The following is a 25,024-nucleotide window of genomic DNA, read 5'->3' on the forward strand; positions in this document are numbered from 1 at the left end:
GGAAGAGGGGGGTGAAATAAGCAAAAATGTAGCCTAAAAACATAATGTAAGGAAAGAATCTTTCTCATGAACCTAAATGTAACCCAATAAAAACAAATTTTGGCTATCATTAGCTCCCCCTGAATAGTCATAGCAGTCTGTGAAGAGGATCATTAAGGGTAAAAGTTAACCCTGTGTAAGTCAATAACTGTAATTTTTTGTTTCTATCAATACTATTATTATGAAAATCAGATTGCTAATATATCTTCCTATAGTTTTGTATAAAACTGTAGTACCAAGTGTTTGGATGTAACTGATTTGGGAAGTTAAAAGATCAGTGGACGCCAAGGACAATTTCTAGTCCATCAAGCCTCCAGTCTCTTGATTGCTAAGCACATAGAAAGAATGAAGCCTAATATTTTTATTACCCACTATAGATTAATAGTCTACAAAGGAAGTAGATATTTTTTCTTGGCAGTGAATACATTAAAGGTGGCCAGTATGGAAAGCCAAATTCCAGGCTCTCTTGAGTCTCTTATTTTACCCGAAGCAGGTTCTTAACCTGGGGTTATTTTAAAATTATATATATATATAAACATGTTTTAATAACTTTTAATGTGTTGATTTCCTTTGTAGTCTTAAAGATTTTGTACATTTGAAATTTTCCAAAAGTTCATAGGCTTCATTGGGTTGCTAAAGCATTCATGACACAAGAAAGGTCAAGAAACCCTGACTTCCATTGTGGAGTTAGGTTACATGATTTTAAATGAACTCATTTAAATAAATGAATTTAACTACACTTTGTTGTCTACACGTATCTGAAGGGTTGTTGCAGACTTGTTACTTCTTTAGAGATCAGAAGTAGAAACACTAAAGTGGAAATTGCAGAATGATAGAGTTTATCTAGTAAGAAAAAACATCATACCAGAGCTGTCCAAAAGTGAAATGGGCTACTTCATTTTGGATCACCTTTTTCTGGAGGTCTTTGTAAGCAGGACACATAATAGAGATTCTTCAAATCCAAATTGGACTTGATTACTTCTGAGGCCCTTTCTATTCATTCTAAAATTCAGTGTTACCTGTAGCAGAGCTTGAAGTAGCAGTCAAGACTCCAAACTCCCGGGTCAATATTCTTTTGTCTATGCCAGGTACCAGAATCTAGTACGAATTATTTGCTTTATTTTGTTCTTGTTAGGATCTACCCAACTGGCAGTTTAGAAATAATTTTAACTATGTACAAAACATTCCAGACAATGCATTTCAATAGTTTTATTGAAAGGTCACTTTCTTAGTACCAGAACATAATGGTACTTTGTTAGGTTACTTCAGCCAACTTAAGTTTGCATTGATGAATTAGAAAGGAAGTTCTTCAAGGACTCAGGTGTTTCGGAGTAACTGAAGAGTGCATCTGCAAAACGCTTTACGAAATGAAGCATAAGACATGAGACACACTGTGGTTCTTTGGTTTACCTTTAAAGGGAAGTTTTTTTTCCCTCCACAACATGATGCCAAAGGGAAATTACAGTTATAGCTATTGTGGAAGTTCAGCTATATATTGCACTGATTAACTATATGCTTTCTCTACCCTCTATGTCAATTTAGATTCATTAACCTACAACTAGCCTTAAGTGCTCCACCTGCCCCATAATTAGTCAATTAAACTGGTGCTTACTTTAATCTGGATAGACAACTCACTTTAGTCTCTCTAAGTCGAACTGTTACAGGAGTATTGTGACAACAGCATTCCCCATTATGTACTGCTTTTAAATACAAAGTTCTATACTAACAGTCCAACTGTAATCCTTACTTAAAAGCTCTAGTGTGTTAGCATTAGCTTATATTGCTTTAGAAGGGCACAGCCGAGGTTTCAGATTGGCAGACTGTAAGAGTTGCTTGTATAAGAGAAAATTTTTTCTAAGGGGCTAGATATTGAGATAAAAATCATTCTGTATAAAACTGTATACCATATCACTTGTTCCCTACAATAATGTTGAAGATCACTTAAATTTAACATCTGTCTACAACTTTAATAGAATTTTATAATCAAATTTAAATGAAAAATATGCCAAACAAAAATCTTTAGAATTATTGGATTATCTAGTTTCATAAGGCTTTTAACAAAGTTGTTTATACTGCCTCAAAGACTAGTAACCCTGACTATACTAAAGTGCATCATACCATTTTTCTGAAGTTGATCTGTTTTGATATGAACTTGCATCACAATTCAAATTACATCAATTAAAGTCAATCACACCTTGCCCTCAATACTACCTATAATTAGTATACTGATCCAGATACTACTAGATTGGATCAATATTAACTGTCAATTCACAGTATAGTCTCCCATCCTTATTCTACATTAGGGTTTCACATTTGAGTTTTAGTTTTTCTAAACATGCTTCAAAGAAGATCATAATTTAGTCCTGAGCACATTTCCAACTGCAGCACACATAATCAATTTCCAGCTATAGCCTGTTTTCCCCTCAAGTCTGAAAACATCAATGCTAACCTAGTTGCTGTGTTTCAGGCTTCACAGCTTAAATCCATTCTAATATTGGAGTCCACGGTTCTGATGTGAAATAAGCCTTCAAAAATAGTTGAATTTCTTCACCATAAGAATCCTATTGAGACAAAGAAGCTATTAGAAGCCTACAAAAGTACATGCATATAATAAATTTTAAAATGACTTGTTCATACCTAAAGATTTAGAATCACAAACTATTTTAAGAACTTTAATGATTTTTTTATTTGAAAAAAATCACTTTTCTATTCCTAACATAAATATGAAATTTAAGGATGTCAAAAAAAAGGATGACTTTATTTTAAAAAAATGTTAAAAATTTTAGGAATATGTAGTATATGGACAGTTTGTATTGTGTGCGTATAGCATATTATTTGGCAATCTGGATTATAATATTAAGGGTTTTTTTGGTGACACCTCCCAATTATCTATAACAGTTCATACAATGAGTTTAATGAAACTCAAAGCACAAAAAATGAATTCATTTTTTTTATGACAGGTTAAAAAGAACCTTTGATGGGGGAGTGAAAGGGGAAATGGCATTTTGAGATAATAATAGATCTTTTTTTCTCCTAGTAAGTACCAAATTAAGATTAGTATAAAGCAAATTAATATCTATAGACAACTACTCAAGTTTATGCCCCCTCCAATTCCTCCCCCCACAAAGGAGCTTCCATGGTTCTAAGCTTCTGGTTCAGAAAGTAGGACACAGGGCTATGTGAAAAGCTTTCTATGGGAAGGGCCTTCAATCCAGAGCTTTAAATTACAGTGCATGTATAGAGACAGAAAAAATTAAAATATGCTGCTCAGGCATGTTTCATAAGTGAACATTTTAAGTAATTTCCATTTTAAAATGAATAAACTATTTTGATGGAACTTTTAATTCACTATGGTTTTGTTTACACTTAGGATTCAAGATTTTTTAAAGAACTGTTTTCTAAAATTTGTCATTTGCATAAAATGATCAGGAAGGCTGTAGAAAAAGAATACTACCACCATAAAATTCCTTATCCCACTGAGCCTATATTTAAATGCAAAGCCTTAGGTACATCAATAATATAGGGAAAAAAACCCCAAAACAAAAAAATTTCCTGTATAGCAATGTCTTGCACATAGTATAATACACTCAAATCACCAGTATCTTTAAGGGAAAGTCAATGCCCCCCAAGCTTTCTCAATCTAATCAAATTTATAAGGTTTCTCAAATGATATATGAACAGTTAATACAATGAAAATTAGCATTTAATCCCTAAGTGGAACAGTTATGGCAGTAATAGATTTATTTCAAAAATAATTTAGAAGTGATTACCTATTAAGACCCAGTTTCAGGGATTGTTGGAAGATGAGCAATTTTGTAATAACTATGCTTCAACTGACGTGCAGTACGCCCAGACACAATCCACTTCAACTTCTGAACGTTTGGTTTAGAACACTTGTTTGATGAGTATTCAGTTAGGCACTTTGCTACAAGTTCCTGCCAGAAGGTCAGATCTCTGCAATTTATCTGCACAAAAAACATTTTAAATTATTGCTGAAATTAATATTATCATGTACTTTCCCTTTTTGAAAAAAAAGATCTATTTAATTGTCTATTAAATATAAAACATTCCTTTTGCTTTAGGAGATTTTTTAACAAATGGTCAGCTGTTATATGGATTTGAGCAAATGACAAATACATACCTTGGAATGTTTCTGAAGACATTCTACTCCTTCTGTCAATTCTATAAATTTCTGTGCTTGAATCTCCAGTGCAATTATAGACAATGCCAATACAGAAGGCTAAAGAAGATAAAAATTTGTTATAAATGTTACCCGTAAAAAGTAGGTTTGTATCAATAGATTTAGTCTTAAAGTATTTACCTTTGCTTTAGAAAACATAATCCTACAGTGGCATGCCTTAAGCTGAGCTTCCAGTCTTTCAAAACTCAGGTTCTTTCTCCTTTGTAAAAAGAAAAATGTAAAATTATCTGTACAAAATTAACTGTCAGGTCAAAAGACAAAAGCTTCATAAAATTATCACAAACTTTTAATCATAGCAAGAAAATGAACTTTAACAAATTGAACTTACTTCCTTTAAAAATTCTATTTAATCAAAGCTATCTATAGCCATATGAAAAAATACTCTGTTAATGGAGAAATGCAAATTAAAATAATTCTGCAGGACCACCTCATACCTATTAGATTAGCTAATAGGACAGAAATGGTAAATGACAAATGCTGGAGATGTGGGAAGAATGAGACATTAACGCACTGTTGGTGGAATTGTGAACTGATTCAACCATTCTATAAAGCAATTTGGAACTATGCCCAAAGGGCTATAAAACCACCTGTACCCTTTGACCTAGCAATACCACTACTAGCTATGTATCGCCAAAGAGATTTAAAAAAAAAAAAAGGAAAAGGACCTCTGTGTACAAAAATATTTATAGCAGCTCTTTTTTGGGGACAAAGAATTGGAAACTGAGAGGATGCCTATCCATTGGGAAAATGGCTGAACAAGCTGTGGTATGTGATTATGATGGAATATTGTACTTTGAGAATGATGAGTAGGATTCTCTCAGAAAAACCTGGAAAGACTTCCACGGGTAGATGCAAAGTAAAATGTACTGTGTACAATTTTTTTTTCCTATGTTTTCTTTTACAACGGAACTATTATGGATTAAAAAAAAAAACAATGCTATTCACTTCTACTGACATTTCTGAATGTGTCCAAAAACAAAATATAGAAAATTACTAAAACCTAACATTACTCAAATGAAGCATTTTCATCTTCATGCCACAGAAACCAAAATTATCTTTTTAACTCTAAAAATGCTGTGGGGTTTAGGTGTCCACTGCAGTTCTTTTTCTCTGATTTGGATTCTAAGCTGGAAGTTTAGTCTGGAACTGGAAAATCTGATGAAGCACAAGCTCTTTTGTGAGAGAGCTCAAAGATTATCCACCAATGACTTACAGGGAGGTATTAACAACTACATATCTTCACTTCTGATTTTTTTAACAGATGCCTAAGTTACTGAGTGTTATGGGAATGGGAATTTAAAATCTTCCCTGCCCCTAGGCCCTTTGATAGGCTTAGGTGACTGAGAACCTTCCTTGATTTGAAAAATATACTCTGCCCCCTAATAGGCTGAATGTGGTCACCTGGAGCCTGTGGCAGGAGGTTTTCAGCAACACCCACACCTAGATACTTTGTGATTGGGCAGTGGGTCAACAGGGTTGTGATATTCTCTGAGCCAGGAGAAGGCTATATATACCCTGATGTGAGGTTTTGTCTTGGGGTCACTTTGAGAAGAGTTGTGTGATTTGACCAGATGAGACTCTGGGCAGTCATCAAGCCCCCCTGACTTTGAAAACCCAGATGTTGATGCTTCCCTCTCTGGTAACTGACTAGGTATGGATTAATGGTCAGGCAGCTGGAAGCCTATCTGCTGATGTTTCTCTGTATTTGTTGTCTGCTTGTAACCTTTGTATTCTTTGAAGTTCAGGGTGCTGACCTTTTTCCCCTGAACTAGGTAAAGATTGTTAACCCATTTTGAGTTGCTTTCCTTTAGAAAAGCAGATATAAGAACCTGTGTTGGCAGCCACCCTGGGTATGTTAGGGTGCTTGCTGTTACACTGAGGCAGAAGGCTAAAACAGCATTTCATTAGTTGTCTTTTTAGTATTAAAATTTCTAAATGATTAAAGTTGTTTCATAGTATTAAGGACCAGTATGTGGAAACTGTACCACTGTACTTTATAAAACTCTACTTTAAAAATATAGATTTACATACCTTTCAAATGGTAAGTTTTCATGAATGAGTGAATAATAGAGCTGTAGAAACTGAAAGGCAGTAGTCGCTTTGACTTTCCAACACACCTTCTCCAACACTATCTTTTCCATTCTCATCAGGTCAGAAACTGTGAATTTGTATTGGCTTATTCGTATCAAATCAGTGGCTAATGGGACATTTCTCTCTTCCTCTGTCGATTTCACAGCCAAATAGAAGCAACTTAATCCCACACATCCAAGATGTTTGGGCTGTACCTATAAAACAAACAACCAAAAATACTGAGAATCCATATTTAAATCAAGAATCAACCCAAAATGTTGAGTCTCCGTGATTTTTAAATCAAACACATATCAACATTTCTAAGCAACTTTCTTCATTTTTATTATCATCCTTTTTATAGAGAAGACAAACTGGATTCAGCCTCCACATGGCAAATACTTTAAGCTATTTTTATAATTACAAGTGATAAATGTAAACAGTTCTATTCATACTCATCTACTTTCACTCTCATCTACCACCTGGATTTTTAAATTGATTGGTCTAAAAGAAAGGGTATATTCTATGACTGTGAAACACAACAGCCCACTAAGGACTATATAATCTATATGACCTTGGCATCACTGGCACTGATGAACAAAATTAACAAGTGAAGGAAGCATTCTACACACAGTAAGCTTCTAGTCAGAGAAATTTGTTTTCTTATATAAAACATTTTAATGAAAATATATTTTCTGGTCAACCTCGAAATAATAATCTAGTATTGTAATAATATTAATAAGAAATAACAGTTGGACCACAATTTCCAAGTTTTGTCTTTCCTAAAGCACATTATTTTTAAACCTGGAAGAAAGGTGCTATCCCCCATTCTAAGCACTTGATTCTCAAATCAATCCAGCTAGGTTTTAATTTTCTAGAAAGTATTTTTTAGTAATTTAGATTATGAAGTATATTCTTCAATTGACATAACTATGAAGTTTGTAATACCACAAACACAACATAGTAATACTTATGTTATTTATCTTGTTAATATCTTAACAAGAGCAATGACACATGCCCTTCCCAGTCTTGGCCAGGTGAAAATCCCACCTATCTTTTCAAAGCTTAAGTGACCCCCCCCCCAGACCAGATCTGATGGCTTCCTCTTCTGAATCCTGGTATCAATTATTTAATACCTCTTATTGTACTTTACCCCCAGCCTTATTATTTGTGAGGCTCACATTAAACTCTTAGTTCTGTATCTTTTGTAATCTATAGTAATCTGTTGAATACTTTGTTGAGTAATATGCCAATCTTTAAAAAATGCATTCTGAGCTATGTACTGAAAGTTAGCAGATTAGTTATTTTCATTTTCTGGGGTAGGCAGAAATTTCACAAATGAATATTATTTAATTAATTAACAAGTATTTTCACTTAATTGCCTACAAATGGAAGGAGACAACATGGGGCACTAAAGAATCTAGAGTCAAAGGACCTGGGTTCAAATCCCATCTCTGATTCTACTTGTGTGACATTAATTTTTACATCTGTAACACAAAAGGATTTAACTAGATGGTTTTTGAGGCCTTTTCTAGAACTATGATTCTATGAATCTGCCCAGTCATCAAAAGTATGACCACCATCCCTCATGACTAAAATGGTTCATAAAGACAGAAAATCTTTAAGAAGGCTGAAGTGGAACCACGGAATACTCATTTGAATGAATGCTCACCCCATAATTCTTATTTTCAATCTTGTCATCTGTCCCCCAAAATATTTATATTTTAACAATAACATAAAATGAAAAGTCAAGTACTCAGTAATCCTATCTAATCCAACAGTAATTCTGTTAAAATGCAGATAATGTGCTGTTCATAAAATTCTAAAGTTAATATTAAAGTTCTAAGTTGTTGTCCAAATTTATACTATTAATTATGGGTCACCTCTATTTTTTGGAAATATTAGTGAACAGTATAATAATGTTTTAACAGAATGATGAAAGAAAAAGGTCAAGTTTATAAGGTTACTCTGTATATATTTTATATCATTACATGTGTATACACAAATATAAGAGACTAACATGTCCATCCTCCCAATGGAATGTAAACTACTTAAATGTAGGGGCTGTTTTGTCTTTGTCTCTGTATCCTTAGCCTGACTTAGCACCTAAGTCAGATGCTTAAAAAATGCTAATTGAATGGATCCTGGCCACAAGTCAACTCCAAGTAAACAATTTCATCTCAGATACCCCAAATCAAGTAGCATGCAGTGTGAGATACTTTAAAACATACCTTCATTTTGGATAGAAATCTGTCCAGTAAATTCACCGCTAGAGAAAAAGTCTCTGTGTCAAAACCGAAGAACTGAGTTAGGCTAAGAAGATCTTTCACTTCGAAGTCCCTCAGTTTTGCCGTCATCCGAAGGCCATTATCATGAGCAGATTCAATTAGTCTCAAGCCACAGACCTTTGGCTGACATCTGGGCTCCTGTTCCAACAGCACATTCAGCTGGTGCAGCAGCTTCTGAGCTTCAGTTGTTACCAGTGCCTCTATCATCTATATATAGTGCAAGACCCAGAAGGAAGCGGTAAGACAAGGGGGTGGGGGCGGGTAGCGCTTTCCTCGGTACTGCGGTGGGTCTGGACTTCTCCCCCTCTCCCGGGAGGCTTACTTGGGATGATTCCTCAAAGGTTCATGTTACAGAGGGGACAACTGAGAAACCTTCAAAGCCTTTCAAATCAATTTCCAACGAGTCACCACCCATCACGTGAGAGCCCTTGGGGGCGGAGCGAGACACGTGGGCTGGGTGGGGACCGCCTCCGCTTCCACCTGGCACTGACAAGTCTGGGCTAGCGCTCCCACAAACGCTTCCCCTGGGGAGCAGCGGCAGGGGGCCGGAAAGGGACGGGGGGCGGGGGGAGGCATCGGAGTGCGGGGCAGAAGCGAAGGAGAAACTGACAAGACATGCAGGTGCAGAAGGGAACCGGGGGTGACGAGCGCAGAGGGAGAACTGCAACTGGGGTGTCGGGGAGCAGGCATCCGCTGAACCTCCCCACTCCCGCTCCTGCCCCGACAACCCCCCACGCAGGGTCCGAGGCTCTCCCCGGCCCGTCCCACTCCTTCAATCTTTTCACTGCTCCCACCGCCCGCTGCCAATGGCCGGGGCCGCCCCGACCCCTCACCTTGAGCTCCTCGCGGCGGCTCTTCCTCAGCAGCAAGCCTCCCCCCCGGGGCCGGTCCTCTCCTCACCCTGAAAGATTAGTCCAAACGTCCCGAACGACGCGGGAACTAGAAGAGGGAGAGGAGAGGGGCCCGGGGGGGAGAGAATGGAGGGGCTTTATGGGGCAGCGGCTCCAGCGAGCTGAGAGCGATGCCAGTCCCAGGCCGCGGAGCGCTGAGGCAGCTGCTCGGGGCCGGCCCAGCTATCTGTAGGAAGGCGGGGCTTGGGTCTGGGCTCCTCTGACTCTCAGTGCTGATTGGCGCTCCTCGCCCGGATAGACGCTAAAGGTTGCGTCTCGACTGGCCTAGGGTGGCAGCTAGCGAGGGGGTGGGAAAAGGAAAAACCAACCAATCACAGCACCAATTCCTTTCTCTTTAGTTCAAGTTTCCCATTCGCTGAAATTGAGCCCCCTCCCACCTAAAGCCACACATCCCTAGGGACTAAATATGGAGAGGGGTGGAGCTAAGAGCCGCACCCAACAGCCCCTCCCCTCGATGTGGTCCCTGTAGTTGGCCCTGATTGGTTGAACCTAGTTCCAGAATTTACTGGAAGTTTCCTTTTAGGGAAGCGCGTTAACCCTGAGCTATTCTAATTAGTTAGTTCCATAGTTGATGATAGTAGTGGTTGCTTGGGGTTTTTATTTTTCCCCAGAATGCAATAACAACCTTTGATGGCAATACTATAGTGAAAGAATGCAATGAAAGTCTGTCATGAATGAATGGGACAGCCGGTGCCCTAGTAGAAAGAGTGCCAGGCTTGGAAACAGGAAGACTCATTTTCCTGAGATCAAATCCGACTTCAGATACTAGCTATATGACCCCGGGTAAGTCACTTAACCCTTTTTGCTTCAAATGAGCTGGAGAAAAAAAAAATGGCAAATGACTCCTTGTATTTTTGTCAGGAAAACCCCAAATGGAGTCATTAGGAGTGTACAAGACTGAACTGAATGAATGGAAGAATGAATGCATGATTAAGTATTAAGTCCTTAGCATGTAGTAAGCACTGGGCTAACGCCTGGGGATATAAATAGAAAAGCTAAACAGCCTCTGCTCCCAATGTAATTCAGGTGGGGAAACACTGTACATGTAGAAGGAGTCAATTGTGGGGAGGATGGAAAACCCCAGTAGTCTTTAGCATCATACATCACATTGGCAGATGATGTGGTCCACGAATTCTTAAGGTTCAACTGCAGTAAGATGGTAATGCCTGGAGTCTGGATCTTTCATCACCAGAGCTTATGGTAAGCCCAGTGGTCTGCCTTCTTATTCAGAGTAGTGTAGCTGATGATTCTCTGCTCATTAAAGCAGTGTAAGTAGTGTCAAGTCCTGAAATAAACCAACACCATGAGCTGAGGAATGAAGTGTCTTTAATTGAGATAACAGGATAGCAAACCCAACCAAAGAATCCCATGATAAATTTGTATAGTATTAGGAAGAGAGGGGGAGGAGATAGAGGAAGTAGTAAAACCTGGTCAGGAGACCACAGAGGCTCATGGCAGTCCAGGCAAGGAAAGCCACTTCATTCTGGCTGTTTTGCCTTTCATGCCATGAATCCCAATGGAAAGGGGCAAGGATACTAGAAGCTGAGATCCAACTTGAGCTGGGCTCCCCACAAGGCAACATCCCTGGAGGGGGATCTAGGGTATGATTCAGTTCAACCCAATCAAGAATAAATATCTTAAGAATAGGAATGTAAGGATATTACTGAAATTCCGACATTACAAGGATCATGTAATAAGGGAGTGGCAGTTCATATTACATTTGATATGAACAATTTCTGTCATATCAACAATAACATTAACAATTTTGTCAGTAGCCATATTTGTCCCAGAAATGAGGAAACTGTAGTGGCCTCAGCCCGTGACCACTAGAGAAAAGAAAGTGAGTATGAAGTGGAGCATGTGTTCTGGGCTCCCTACTGTGAGAATGGAAATAACAATAACGACAATGATAGCATTTACATAATGTGTTAAGGTTTGCAAATCACTTTAAAATATCTCATTTTCTCCTCACAACTCCTCCTTGCTGAATCAGCCTTATGTAATTTTTATCCATATCCTCTTGAAAGTTTACCCCAGGGGGTCCACCCAATGTTATGGGGGCTATCCTCTTTTTCTCCCCACATTGGAAAGTATCAGTGAAGCATTCTGGCCATCCACATGTCCTCCCTCTTCTTACTATATTTTTACTATATGACTGGGATTCCATGTAAATTGTTGGTGACATCTTATGTCTTTGAAGTTCCTCATTGATTATATGTTGCAGCCTGTTCATGTACAAGATGAATCTTTCAATTTCCCTCAGATGCTCATATTTAGTTTCTAGGCAGTGGTGTTCTGGGTATCACTGACATACAGCAAGACTGGTAAAAGGTAATATGGAAAAGATGAGCCTTTACTGTCATGGGAAGCTTAGGTTCAGTGAAAGTGGTTTTTCCATTCCCCAAATGCAATCCACATCACTTTCCTCTTCCTTTTCAACTCTGGGCCAGGTACATTGTCCATCATCTTGTCTGTCCCCTATATACATACATTGTACAAGCTCAGTTCCAATGGACAAGTGTCTATATAGGCAATAGACAGTCTTTATCCCTTTGGAGTTCCTTTTATAAATAAACAGGCAAATCTACACTAAGTCATCACAGATCTCTTCTGGGCAGCTCTTCTGTGTTTTAGGGTTTAATGTAATTCATCCACTGTCCTTCATAAACAGAGCATCTCTTAGTCCTCCACCAATTCTGCCTGTGTTTCCTTCCACAACTTTTACTTGTATTCTAAGGTTTGGTCCTGCGGGATGCAAATGATGCCTTCAGTTCTTGAAGTAACACTCTGAGTAACTATTATTCTTGCCCTCTTCCCCTTCTAACTTCCCTATCACTGTCAAGGGCGATACTAACCTTCCAATTCCTTGGGCTCACCACCTAGGTGTAATCTTTGACCCCTCCCTATCTCTCATGTCCCATATCCAAACCATTACAGGACCTGTCAGTTTTTACCTTTGCAACATGCTCCCTTCTTTCCTCTGACATTGTCACTTCTCTTCTCTGGCAAAGGCTTCACACTTACACTGTTGCAATATACTCTGCCTGCTTTGAGTCTCTTCCCACTCCATTTCATTCTCCATCCAGTCACCAGAATGATTTTCCTAAAACTCAGGTCTAACTATATCATCCATTCACTCGAGAAATTCCAGTGCTTCCTTGTTTGCCTCCAGCAAATAGAAAATCTCTGTTTGCTGTTCAAACAGAGCCCCTTCTACCTTTTCTTTCTTTTTCTACCTTACTCCCTGTCATGTATCCTTCAATCTAGTGACACTAGCCTCCTTGCTATTCCAAGAACAAGATACTCAGGAACAAAACTTTCTATCTCATTTCTGGGCATTTTTTTTTCCCAGCTGTCCCCCATGCCTGGAATGTTCTTCCTCCTCATCTATGCTTTCTGGCTTCCCTCTTCCCTGACTTCCTTTAAGTCACAACTGAAATCTCATTTTCTTCTGTAAGTCTTTCCCAACCTTTCTTAATTCTAGTGGTTTCCATCTCTGAATGATTAAATACTACTACTACTACTACTACTATTTTGTTTTTCAATATGATATGGATATGAGTTGTGACCCCATTTGGGGTTTCTTGGCAAAGATACTGGAGTAGTTTGCCATTTCCTTCTCCAGATCATTTTACAGATGAGGAAACTGAGGCAAACAGGGTTAAAGGACTTGCTCAGGGTCAAATAGCCAGTGTCTGAGGCTAGATTTGAAGTCAGGAAGATGAGGTTTCCTCACTATCCACTGTGCTATCTAGCTACCCCAAATTACTAAATACTACCGTGTTTCCCCGATAATAAGACACTGTCTTATTATTTTTTTTGGACAGAAAAACACCAGAGGGCTTATTTTCAGGGGAGGGCTTATTTTAATGAACATTAACAGCAATTTTAATAAACGGGTAAATGTGAACAAAAAAATGTACCTTTATTCAATAATGATCATGTCATCTTCTTCAACAACATCGTCATAAGTGTCCATACCCTGAATTCCGTCCTGGATGTCTTGCGCCTCCATTTCCTTCAGAAGAAGTGGACCCAATCTGTCATGTCCAGCAATATACCGTGTTTCCCCGATAATAAGACCTATCCCGAAAATAAGCCCTCCCCTTACTGTGTAAGATTCCTCTAAAATAAGCCCTCCCCCAAAAATAAGCCCTATTGAGATTGCTACTGTAGTGAAGGTGATCCCCTGCGCTACACGCTACATTACGGTACCCTCTGTATGCACTGCCCCCCCCCGTGAAACGCACGCCGCGCTCCGAGCTGCATCCAATCAGAGCTGCAGCAGTGAGCGCATCATCCTGTTCTTCCCCAGTGATTTGCTTATTGAATAAAAGTACATTTTTTTGTTCACATTTACTTGTTTATTAAAATTGCTGTCAATGTTCATTAAAATAAGCCCTCCCCTGAAAATAAGCCCTCTGGTGTTTTTCTGTCCAAAAAATTTAATAAGACAGTGTCTTATTATCGGGGAAACACGGTAGCTCTCTTTAAATGAATATGTCTTGTCCAGGTAACCTGCTTATAGTGCCTTGGCGACACAGCTGTCAGTAATTTTATCTCATGACTTCTTCACCCAAGTCACGACTTCTTGCAGACAGGGCTTCACAAAGTTTCCACGCTGATTTCTTTCCATTCTATTTTCAATGTAGTCATTGACTTCCATGCGCAAATGGTCCTTGAATGTCTTCTTTATTGCAATATCAAGGGTCTGGAGATAGGCAGTCATTCCTGCAGGAATCATTACTTGATCTATTCTTCTCTCTGCAAGGAAGTTCTTCATTTCTTTAGCGCGGTGAGTGCTGGCTGAATCCCAGACTATCAGACCTCTTTGGTTACCTCGCATAACAAGTGGCAGCATTAAATCAACTCACTTTCTTATAAAGGCTTGTGTACACCAGGCTTTTTCGGTTTCAAGAACGTAAATGCCAGATACACGTTCAATCTTATCTTTCTTGCCCTTACTGATGATTAGAGGTGTGGCTTTCTTTCCATCCAAACGAATTGCCAAAACACAGGTGACCCATGCACTTTCATAGCCAGTGGTGGGAATGTAGATTGACGTTGCACCCCTGTGATGAACTGTTGTTTGAGATCCTTGTCCCATAAACACTGCAGTTTCATCCATAGCAATCATATTGCAGGTTTGGTACTTGGAAATGTCGATCCTATCAATAAAGGACTTGAATGCAAGTGCATGTTTAATAACTTCAGCATCTTCCAGCTTAAACAGTGTTGTTGATCTTCTTAGGAACAGTTCATACCGTTGAAGGAAACCGTCCAACCAGTGTTGTGATGCTTTGAATCCTTCTGAGACCATTTCAAACTCTGGTGCCATTGAAAGGGCAAATGCTTGAATACCGTATCAGCCCTGTGCACAACCAAGGCCTTTGCTCTCCTGTCAGCAATCCATTCACCAATGAGGATCTCCAAGTCAGGATATAAGGGCTGCCTACCTGATCCAGACCTGCGCTTTTTCCCTTTTCCCTCATCCACCTGTTGATTGAGGTTATTATAATCTGCTCGCCATTTTATGACCATTCGAAGATCCAAAAGTTTTTCTTTACAGAAAACTGCAAGATTCTTGCCATGTGACTCCTCTACAATTGCTTTCTTATACTCAACAGTATAGCTCTTCCTTTTTGTACTCATGTCTGGGGGTCAAAACAGACAGAATAATAAAATTATGACCATCAGTCCTTCTTTTCACTCCATCATGCCCCCTGAGTTCTTCTTTTTTCCTCCATCATGCCCCCTCACTCCCACTTGCATACTGGGTTTTTATGTTGTCCTGCCTCAGCTCTCCTCCGCGGCACTGCTTTCAATGGTGCCAGCAAGCAAATCACTGGGGAAGAACAGGATGACGCTCTCACTGCTGCAGCTCTGATTGGATGCAGCTCGGAGCGCGGCGTGCGTTTCACCTGGGGGGGGGGACGTGTAGCGCAGGGGATCACCTTCACTACAGTAGCAATCTCAATAGGGCTTATTTTCGGGGGAGGGCTTATTTTAGAGGAATCTTACACAGTAAGGGGAGGGCTTATTTTTGGGATAGGTCTTATTATTGGGGAAACACGGTACTACTACTAATAATAACCAACATATAATGCTAGGTACTATGCCAAGCACTTTATAATTATCTCCTTTGATCATCAAAACAACCTTGGGAGGTAGGTTGTTATTATTATCTTCATTTTATAGATGAGGAAACTAAGGCAAATAGAAGTTAAGTGACTTGTCCAGGGTCTCACAGCTAGGAAGTATCTGAGACTGGATTTGAATTAAGATCTTTCCAATTCCAGGCACAGTGCTCTATCTACTGTGCCACTAATCTGCCAAACATTTCCTATTTATCCTATGTATAGATTATTTGTACATATTTGCTTCCTTCTTGTTTCTCTCATTAGATTGTGAGCTCCTTGAGGACAGGGACCGATTTTTGTCTCTTTTTTTAAACCCAGCACTTGTATGTTACATGTGCCTGGCACATATAGGTGCTTAATAAAGTTTACTGACTAACTGATAGACTATTGGGTAGGAGAGTGACATGGTTGGGCTATATTTTAAGAAAATGACAGGTATGATAGGAAATCATGTAAAATAAATCCAAATTGTTTATAATCCAATCATGAAGGACTTTAAATGCCAAAGTGAGGAGTTTGTATTTTATCCTAAAGTCAACATGGAAACTACTTAAACATTTTCCCCCCAGTGGAGAGACTTGGTCAAGCTATACTTTAGTAATATCAATTTGACAGATGAATGGAGGATAGCATGGCGAGGGGAGAGACAAAGAGGTGAGTGTTGTACCCAGAAAACACGAGAAAGACACAAGTAACAATTTAGATTTGGACTCTTTATTTTACGCCATGTTGGCTGATCAGGTCACATGGCGGGCTGATGAGGTACTGTCCCACCATCCCACTGTCCCAGATCATACAGCTGAGATTTCAGGTAAAGCCTCAGCTTTTAAAGGGATGCCATGCAGGCAACAGTTAGATTTTATGCAAGCAGGGATTTGCAAAGGCCAAAAACAGTGATTGGTCAGTACACACCTTGAAATTCCCGCCAGGGCCAAGTCTCCCTGACCCAGCAGCCAACACTCCTCTGTGAAGGAGAGCTGGATGAGGAAGGGCAGAGCTCAACCCAGCAGTCTGTTCACTTCTGTGAGGGAGAGCTGATTGTGGGATGGGAAAGAATGGGGCCAGGTACAACATGAGACCAATTTAGGAAGCTATATTGCAACAGTCTAGGAGAGAGATGATCAGGGCCCAACCTAGTGTGGTGGCTATATGAGTGAAAAAGAGACAGATATGAGAGAGGTGGAGGTAGAATCAAGATTTGACAATTGGTTGGCTATATAGTGAAAAGCAAGGAGTCAAAGATGTTGTCCACCTTGTAAAAACCTAGTGACTGGAAGGAAGATGGTACTCTTGGTACTAATAAGGAAATTTGAAAGAAGGGTATATTTAGAGGGAAAGATAATGTAATGATAACTAAAATCCAGATTACAATCCATCTATGCCTTTGTACTCTGTGTGACTCATTCTGTTTCTCCTAATATGAAAAGTACTCTTACTCACCAGTCACTGCCACCACATGCAGAACCCCCCTCAGAAGAACCCTTGACATAACCACAAAGTGACAGGAGGAAAGCTAGGCTAAATTTTTCCAGGAGCGTCTGGCGAGAGGGATTTCTGTCAAACTGGACAAGTACTATGAAGAGTCAAATTATAGGTACCCTGAAAGACAGATACCCAGAAGGGTGAAAGTTGGGAACTTGAACAGTAGAAGGAAGGAGCAGAATAACAGAGTAGTGGGGAAAAAGAGTTGTACTTGTGTAGGAGACAAGCTTCATAACTGGACTAGTACACTAGTGTGTTACTTATCTTCCCATTCTGTAATAGGTTGCTTGCATTTCCTTTGTGGCTGGACTGCAAAGCCCTGGCTTTCTATCATGGCTACCACTTTGGAGATTTTTTGATTTAGAGTACCAATCTAGAAAAGTCCTTATCTACCCACTTTCCCTTATCTTCAGAATAACCAGTTGGCATTATTATTGATTCTACTTCTGCATTGCTTCTTGAACCCCATCTCCTCTCCATTCATACCACAAGTACCCTGATTCAGGCCTAGCTGGGCCTCAACTATTGCCTACTTGTTCTCCTGCATTTAGTCTCTCCTCTTCTCAATTCTGTCTCCTTCATAGTTACCAAATTCATATTTCTAAAGCAGATCTGATCATGTCACTCACCCTCTAAAGAAGCTTAAGTGATCTTTTTTCTTGTCTCCAGGATAAAACAAACTCTTCCCTTTGTCGTTTAAAGTCCTTCATGTTCTTTTTCAGCCTTTCTCTCAGTACTTATTTCACATTGATGAGGTACAGGCTTTGGGAACCCCCTTGAGCTCTCCTTGAATGTTCCCATTTGAGGCATTTGTCTGAGGCCATAAGCCTTTTATTATAGCTTGGCACAAATCTCTGTTACTAGCCTAGGGCTCCATTGTCTAGTTAGTCCCCACCCTTGATCCTTTACTCCTCCTGAAGACCCTCCCCAAACTCCTCCTCTAGACCACCCCTAGATTCCTCCCACAACCTTTTCATATATAAGTTCCATCTTGCCTCCATGAAAGAGCTGAGAATTATCTAGTGCAGGCCAACACTGTGTCAGATGATTCTGGCCCACTTGTCCGATGCAAGCATCACGGATACTGAGGCTCCTTAAGAGTCTACCCTTTATGGTGAATCTTTAATAAACTTTGCTTTTCTATGGATGAGAGAAGGCTTGAGTCGAATTCATTCAGCAAGACCCAGAGTGTTGGTATTTTGGGGTCTAAACCTAGACATAACCCTAGACCTCACCATTTTATAGTTCCATGACCTCTACAATGGTTAGGATTTGGCACTCTCACCACCGTGGCCTGGGTTCAATTTCCAATCAGGGAACCATAAAATTGTAGAGGAGTCAAATGAGGTCAGACTCCAGTAATGAGAGATTAAGAGTGCAAAGTAGCTGGAAGCTACCTGAAGCTGACAGATAATGGAGGACTAGGCTAGTATAAGGGTGTATAGATATTTTGGGAGGATCAAGGGTAGGACCTAGCTGGAGAGTGGAGGACTAGACTAGTAACAGAGATTTGGGCCAAGCTGTAATGAAAGGCTTATGGCCTCAGGCAAATGCCTCAAGTGGGAAGATTCAAGGAGAGCTCAAAGGGGTTCCTATAGCCTGTACCTCATCAACAAGATATCTGTTCTCATGCACTTCCAAGTCCTAGCTATACTGGTCCACTAAGATAGTCCATCTCTTACCTCTGTGGTTTTTTATATGCTGTTTCCGGTATAGAATGTACTCCATTCTCACCTTCACCCTTTTAAAATCCCTAGATCCCTTCAAGGCTAAGTTTAATAGCCAAAGAACAAGAAGACTTTTCCAATTTTACACTATTGATACTCACTGACTCTCATCCAGAATTGTTGTATTTACTCATTGTAAGGGTTATGGGATTTAAAGATCTCCCATGCCCCATGGACGTGCTGACATAGCAGAGCAAGAGAAAGTGAAAAGCCGAGCTAACGGTCCTGCGGTTGGCAGTTGGTGGCAGTTGCCTTTTTTTTTTTTTTTTTTTGAGTTAGGACTCCGGCTGAGCACTGCCAGGGGCCGGAGCTGCTGGGAGCATTCTTCCAGGACGCTGGGTGGTTGCTGTGAGTAGGGAGAGGAGGACCTTTCCCTGAGGTAGCCTGTTCTGTTTTAAAGGCTTGAAAATGTGGGTGCTTTCTACTTTATCTACCTGTGCCAATATCATAACTACTCTGATGGCTTTCACTTTCTGGTTTTGGGACTCAGTCTTTTGGTATCTTAATAAATTTTCTAGTTTATTTCCCCAAATGGCAAACCTGATGTATTTTGTGATGGATAATTATATCAGCATATTTGTAATCTCTATAGGCATTGTGAATATGGCATTGCTGATACATTTGGCGACGAGGATGGGATCACAAAATGTCAGGCCTCTATTTGGAAGTAGTGGGGCTTTAGAGGGAGAAATGGCTATTCCAGGATGGGAGGATTTGCCTTATTCCTCTCTAGCCAGAGAATGGGCTAAAAGCACAGGGCCCTGTGAAAACTGGGAACCAAGGCTAAAAGAGGGAGAACCTGGAGATTTGGAAAGATGTTTGAAAGCAATACCCATAGAACCAGGCAAAGAACTGGCAGGAGTGTGCAAGAGAGGCTGGGTGCTGCTAACAAGTTATCGCCTTATGTGTAAAAGTAGGGATAAGCTGCTGAAGGAGAGAGCTAGGATGGCTAGGGAGTCAGCTGGTTTGCCTGAGGATTCTTCTGTGTCACAGCACTCAGAAGAGCAAACTGGAGGGACTCATGTGGTCCAGGAGCAAGCTACTGTTCATGTAGCTAAAAGGAAGCAAAAAACTAGCAGAAGGAATGTGCATGCAGCTTTTGTACAAGCTGGGCAGAGTTGCCCTGACAGCTTCCAGGAGAATGTGTGTGAGGAGAATGGAACAAGGTTAGATGAGGAGTCTCCTAATGTAGAAGCTCTCCCCATACGAAGAAGAAGGCAGGGAGATAATTGAGGATTTCACTCAACAGGAGATCACTGATATATTGAGTAGATTTACCCAAAGAATGGGGGAGTCTTTAGTGTCTTGGATAGTAAGAATCACTGATGAAGGCGCAGGAGGAATAACACTGGACAATGAGGACTGTTTAAAATTCATAAGTATCAGTCAGAATCCTTTTGTACACCAGGCTTTTAGGGATCACCATATGCAAGGAGGAAAGAACAAAACGAGTCTTCTAGCTTTAGCTGCAGAAGGTTGCAAAAAGCAATATCCAACTGAATCTATGTGGCCTAGGGGAGACAGACCCTGGTACTCGCTTAGAGACTGTATGAGAAAGTTAAAGGAGGAGGTAATGAAAACTGCTATCCTGATTGGAGATGCAAATGCATATTATGATACCCCCCTAGGAGTTCCTCATAGAAATATCATAGTGAAGACGGCTCCTCCTGCATATAAGCACCTAATTCTGACTCTTCTAATTGGAGAAATAGAGCACCCTCTTTCAGAGGTGCTGGATAAGATTTCACAATTAAGCGATTTAGGGGACTGGGAAAAAGACAAATTGCCTTGAGAGAGAAGAGTAAACAGCCAGAGGATTCAGAGACAAAATAGACCCACAAGAAGGGAACTGTTTACTGCTTTATTAAGAGCTGGGGTGGACTTTAGAAGAATAGATGGTATTCCAACTGAAGAACTGCATAAGCTGTACCAAGAAAAGGTACTTAGCATTAGAATGAACAGGGAAGCAGGAACCACCCCTGCAGGTATTTCTGAATCTGAATCTTTGTATCCAAGTTTGCCCCACCTTCAGGGGGAATAGGAGATAGGCCAAGCCCCAGCCCAGATAAAAGAAATATGCAGAAGAGATTGCAGACCCCATATTGGTTTAACAATATATTGGAAGAATGGATCAACTACTGTGACTAGGGCACTGATTGATACTGGGGCTGAGGCCACACTTATCTATGGAAACCCTTATAAGTTTAAACATGGAACTCCTATTACCATCACAGGTCTAGGAGGCACTGAAATATCAGCCAGACAGGTTAAAATAACAATGAAAATTGCGCAGTTACCTAAGAAGGAATATACTGTGGTTGTTGTACCCATTCCTGAATACATCATTGGAATAGATGTATTGAGAGGCATGACTCTGAATTTACCTGAAGGAAGATACCAGTTTGCTATGAGGAAGATAGGAATTAATACAGTTTTAGTGGGAAAACTAAAAATGGACCCAATCATTTTACCTGAACCTTCTGAAGTAATTACTTTAAAACAGTATCGTGTGCCAGGTGGGCAAGATGAAATTGCCACTACTATAAAGTAATATGTTGAAGCAGGAGTGTTAGTCCCTACAACCACAAGATGGAATAATCCTGTCTGGCCAGTAAGAAAATCAGATGGGACGTGGAGAATGACTGTGGATTATAGACAGTTGAATAAGGTGACTCCTTCTTTGTATGCTGCTGTTCCAGATACCATTACCTTAATAGAAAGGATCCAGAAATATGATGGGACTTGGTATGCAGTTATTGACTTGGCAAATGCCTTCTTCACCATCCCAATAGACTCTAAACAATGGGACCACTTCGCTTTCACTTGGCAGGGTAGACAATATACTTTTACTCGCTTGCCACAAGGGTACATACATAGCCCCACTATTTGTCACAGGATTGTGGCTGAACAGTTGGATGAATTAAAGCTACCTGGTGTACAGCTTACCCACTACATTGATGATATCATGATACAGGGAAAAGATGCGAAAGTAGTAGAAAGGAGTTTGACCCTTCTAATTGAGCATATGAAAAGTAAAGGGTGGGAAATTAACCCTGCAAAGGTTCAAGGACCAGCTCAGAATGTGAAGTTTTTGGGTATACAATGGAACAAGGGGCTAAGGGAGATTCTTCCTCAAGCCCGACAAAAGATTCAGGATTTTCCTACCCCTACCAATAAGAAGGAGGCCCAAAAGTTCATAGGATTGTTTGGATACTGGAGGCACCACATTCCACATTTGGGACAGATTTTAAAACCTTTATATAGAGTCACACGGAAGAAATATGAATTTGATTGGGGACTTGACCAGAGTAAAGCTTTTGAAGAAGCCAAGGCTGCCATACAATTGGCCCTAGATTTGTGGCCCATGCAAAATGGTCCAGTGGAATTGCAAGTGACTGTACAAGGTGATTATGCAAACTGGAGCTTATGGCAAAAACAACAAAGCCGAAATGCACCTTTGGGATTTTGGTGTAGGAAACTCCCTTCATCTGGAGTCCAGTACACACCTTTTGAAAAGCAGTTGTTAGCTGCATATTGGGCTTTGGTGGAGACTGAACAACTGACTGTGGGCCATGAAGTGATATTAAGACCTGGAATCCCAATTATGACCTGGGTAATGAGTACCCCAGCTTCTCACAGAATTGGACATGCCCAAGAGGCTAGTATAATCAAATGGAAGTGGTATATTCAAAATAGAGCGAAAACAGGCAAAAGCGGAGTCTCTGCTCTGCATGAATCTATAGCAAACATAGAAATTGAGAGGAATGACACACCCCCTGAGCCAAAGCAACAGTTGGTACAGTCCACTGTAAAATGGAATGAGGGATATGATGTATTAACTGAGGAACAAAAGAGACATGCATGGTTTACTGATGGGACAGCAAAATATTTGGGGCAAAAAAGACATTGGAAAGCAGTGGCCTATAACCCATGTACTAGAAGGACTTTGGAAAGTACTGGGATAGGTGCAAGTAGCCAATATGCTGAACTTATGGCAGTATGTCAAGCCATCAAAATAGAACAAGGAGGACACTGTCATATATTCACTGATTCATGGGCGGTAGCTAATGGGTTAGCTACATGGATGCCCATGTGGAAAAATGAAAATTGGGAAATTCATGGTAAACAAGTCTGGGGCAAAGAATTATGGGAAGATATCTGGAACATGTCTTTGGTCACTGACTTGTCAGTTTTTCATGTAGATGCTCATGTGGCCCCTACCACACCAGAACGTGAGTACAATGCTCATGCTGATCGACTGGCAAAGATTGCTACTCAACATATTGTCCCTACTTTGACAACAACTGATGATCCGGTATTAGCAAAATGGGTCCACCAAATAGCAGGCCATTTGGGGGTCCAGGCCACACACCAGTGGGCACAAGATCGAGGTATTAGTATCTCTCATTCACTGTTAAAACAGATAGCAGAAGAATGTCATATATGTCAATTGGAGAAGGAGCGAACTGTTCCTCGGGTAGTAACTGGAGAGATAGCAAGAGGAAAAGTCCCAGCCCAAATCTGGCAAATAGATTATATTGGTCCACTACCACTGGATAAAGGATGCAGATTTATATGCACTTGTGTTGATACCTATTCAGGTGTACTAGTAGCTTGTCCTTATAAGAATGCAACCCAGAAAAACACTTGTAAAACCCTAGATCTCATAAGTCTATATTATGGAACCCCAATGCAGATTCAGAGTGACAATGGGTCACATTTCAAAGGCAATGAAATGAAGAAGTATTATATACTAAACAATATAGAATGGATATATCATATTCCATATTATCCAGAAGCATCTGGGTTAATTGAAAGAATGAATGGATTACTGAAAGAACAGTTGAGGAAGTTAAGTTCCAATAATTCATATCAACATTGGAAGGATAATTTGTTCATGGCTTTGCGTAATTTGAATAATAGACCATTGGGAGGAAGTACACCTCTAGCCAGAATGATGACCCCCAATCTGCAAATTAGAAAACAACAAACACACAAGATCCCAAATATTGAGTATTGGACCTTGAGGCCAGATGTCCCAGCACTGTACCCAGGACCACCTGGTTCGGTGGGGTATGATTTACATTGTTTAGAGGACTTTTGGTTGGACAGGAAAGAAGTAAGAAAAATTTCCACTGGGATATGCATAAGAATCCCTAAAAATCACTTTGGACAGATTTTACCCAAATCAGGATTAGCAGCTCAAGGAATACATGTATTGGCTGGAGTAATAGATTCTAATTATCAAGGAGAAATTGTTGTAACATTCCAGAATTTAGGTGAAGGGCCCATACAGATTCACAAGAATGATAGGATAGTTCAAGTGATTATCGTTCCTTGTAAAACAATGCCACTTGTAAAAACTGACCCTCCTTCCAAAATAACTGTCACAGGAACTGAAGGATTTGGTTCTAGTGATAGAATAAAATCAGGAGCTAAAGTATGGGTAAAACAGAAGCCAGATGATGTTCCAAAGGCTGCAGAGATTATAGCATATGGGAAGGATAACACTGTAACTATTGTTTATTCTGGAGAAGATGATTACAAAATTGTACCCTTAAATCATTTATTCTAACGTGAGTGAGGCTACAATAGTCTGGTTATTGTTCTTGATTTTTTGTTTGTTCACCTTGTTTGTTAGATTTGTTTCCACAGGCTTGGTACCCTCCATCTGTAGATGCCTGATAGCTTAAGCTGGATGTCACCCCCTGTCTGCAACTGTGATGTGTCACCCTTGGACCTGGCATCAAGCATATTAAGAACTGACCTCTCAAATGGGACCCCTAAGGACAGGGACAGCTTTACATCCGATTTCAGCAGCAAGTAGCCATAGAAGAAGAGATCTTCACCCCTTACCACAAGATTTTGGGGCCCCATTTCTTTGGGGTGGGGGGAATGATGGGGAGCTTGTGCTCAAGCCCCACCCTAAAATATGGTTTTTTGTGTTTATTGTGTGCTATTCTTGTTATATTGTTGTGAAATTTTGTTGACACCAGTTATTCCTACTGTATTTTTGCCAAGTAAGGGACATGAAAGATCTTGGGGCCGAATGTAAGGGTTATGGGATTTAAAGATCTCCCATGCCCCATGGACGTGCTGACATAGCAGAGCAAGAGAAAGTGAAAAGCCGAGCTAACGGTCCTGCGGTTGGCAGTTGGTGGCAGTTGCC

General features: G+C 40.1%; 1 protein-coding gene and 1 long non-coding RNA gene across 2 annotated transcripts in view; one reads left to right on the forward strand and one right to left on the reverse strand.

Annotated features, from left to right (window-relative positions):
- Positions 1-1,233: 1,233 nt before the first annotated feature.
- Positions 1,234-9,658, reverse strand: CCNG1 (cyclin G1). The gene is made up of 7 exons (XM_069102422.1): positions 9,429-9,658; positions 8,539-8,802; positions 6,272-6,525; positions 4,361-4,439; positions 4,181-4,279; positions 3,810-4,004; positions 1,234-2,600 (listed from the first exon to the last, which is right to left on the reverse strand). Exons 2-6 carry the CDS (start codon positions 8,800-8,802, stop codon positions 3,813-3,815), a joined length of 888 nt encoding a protein of 295 aa, XP_068958523.1. The 5' UTR covers positions 9,429-9,658; the 3' UTR covers positions 1,234-2,600; positions 3,810-3,812.
- Positions 9,659-9,813: 155 nt separating this feature from the next.
- The window catches only part of LOC138172693 (uncharacterized), a 384,760-nt gene continuing 369,549 nt past the window's right edge, over positions 9,814-25,024 (forward strand). The window contains exon 1 of the long non-coding RNA XR_011171223.1: positions 9,814-10,289. This is a non-coding gene — a long non-coding RNA (uncharacterized lncRNA). The remainder of the gene's footprint in view (positions 10,290-25,024) is intronic.

The sequence above is a fragment of the Petaurus breviceps genome, unplaced genomic scaffold, assembly GCF_028583685.1.
Source record: "Petaurus breviceps papuanus isolate PSGF00001 unplaced genomic scaffold, PetGlider_PUasm1.0 551, whole genome shotgun sequence".
Taxonomy (NCBI): Eukaryota; Metazoa; Chordata; class Mammalia; order Diprotodontia; family Petauridae; genus Petaurus; species Petaurus breviceps.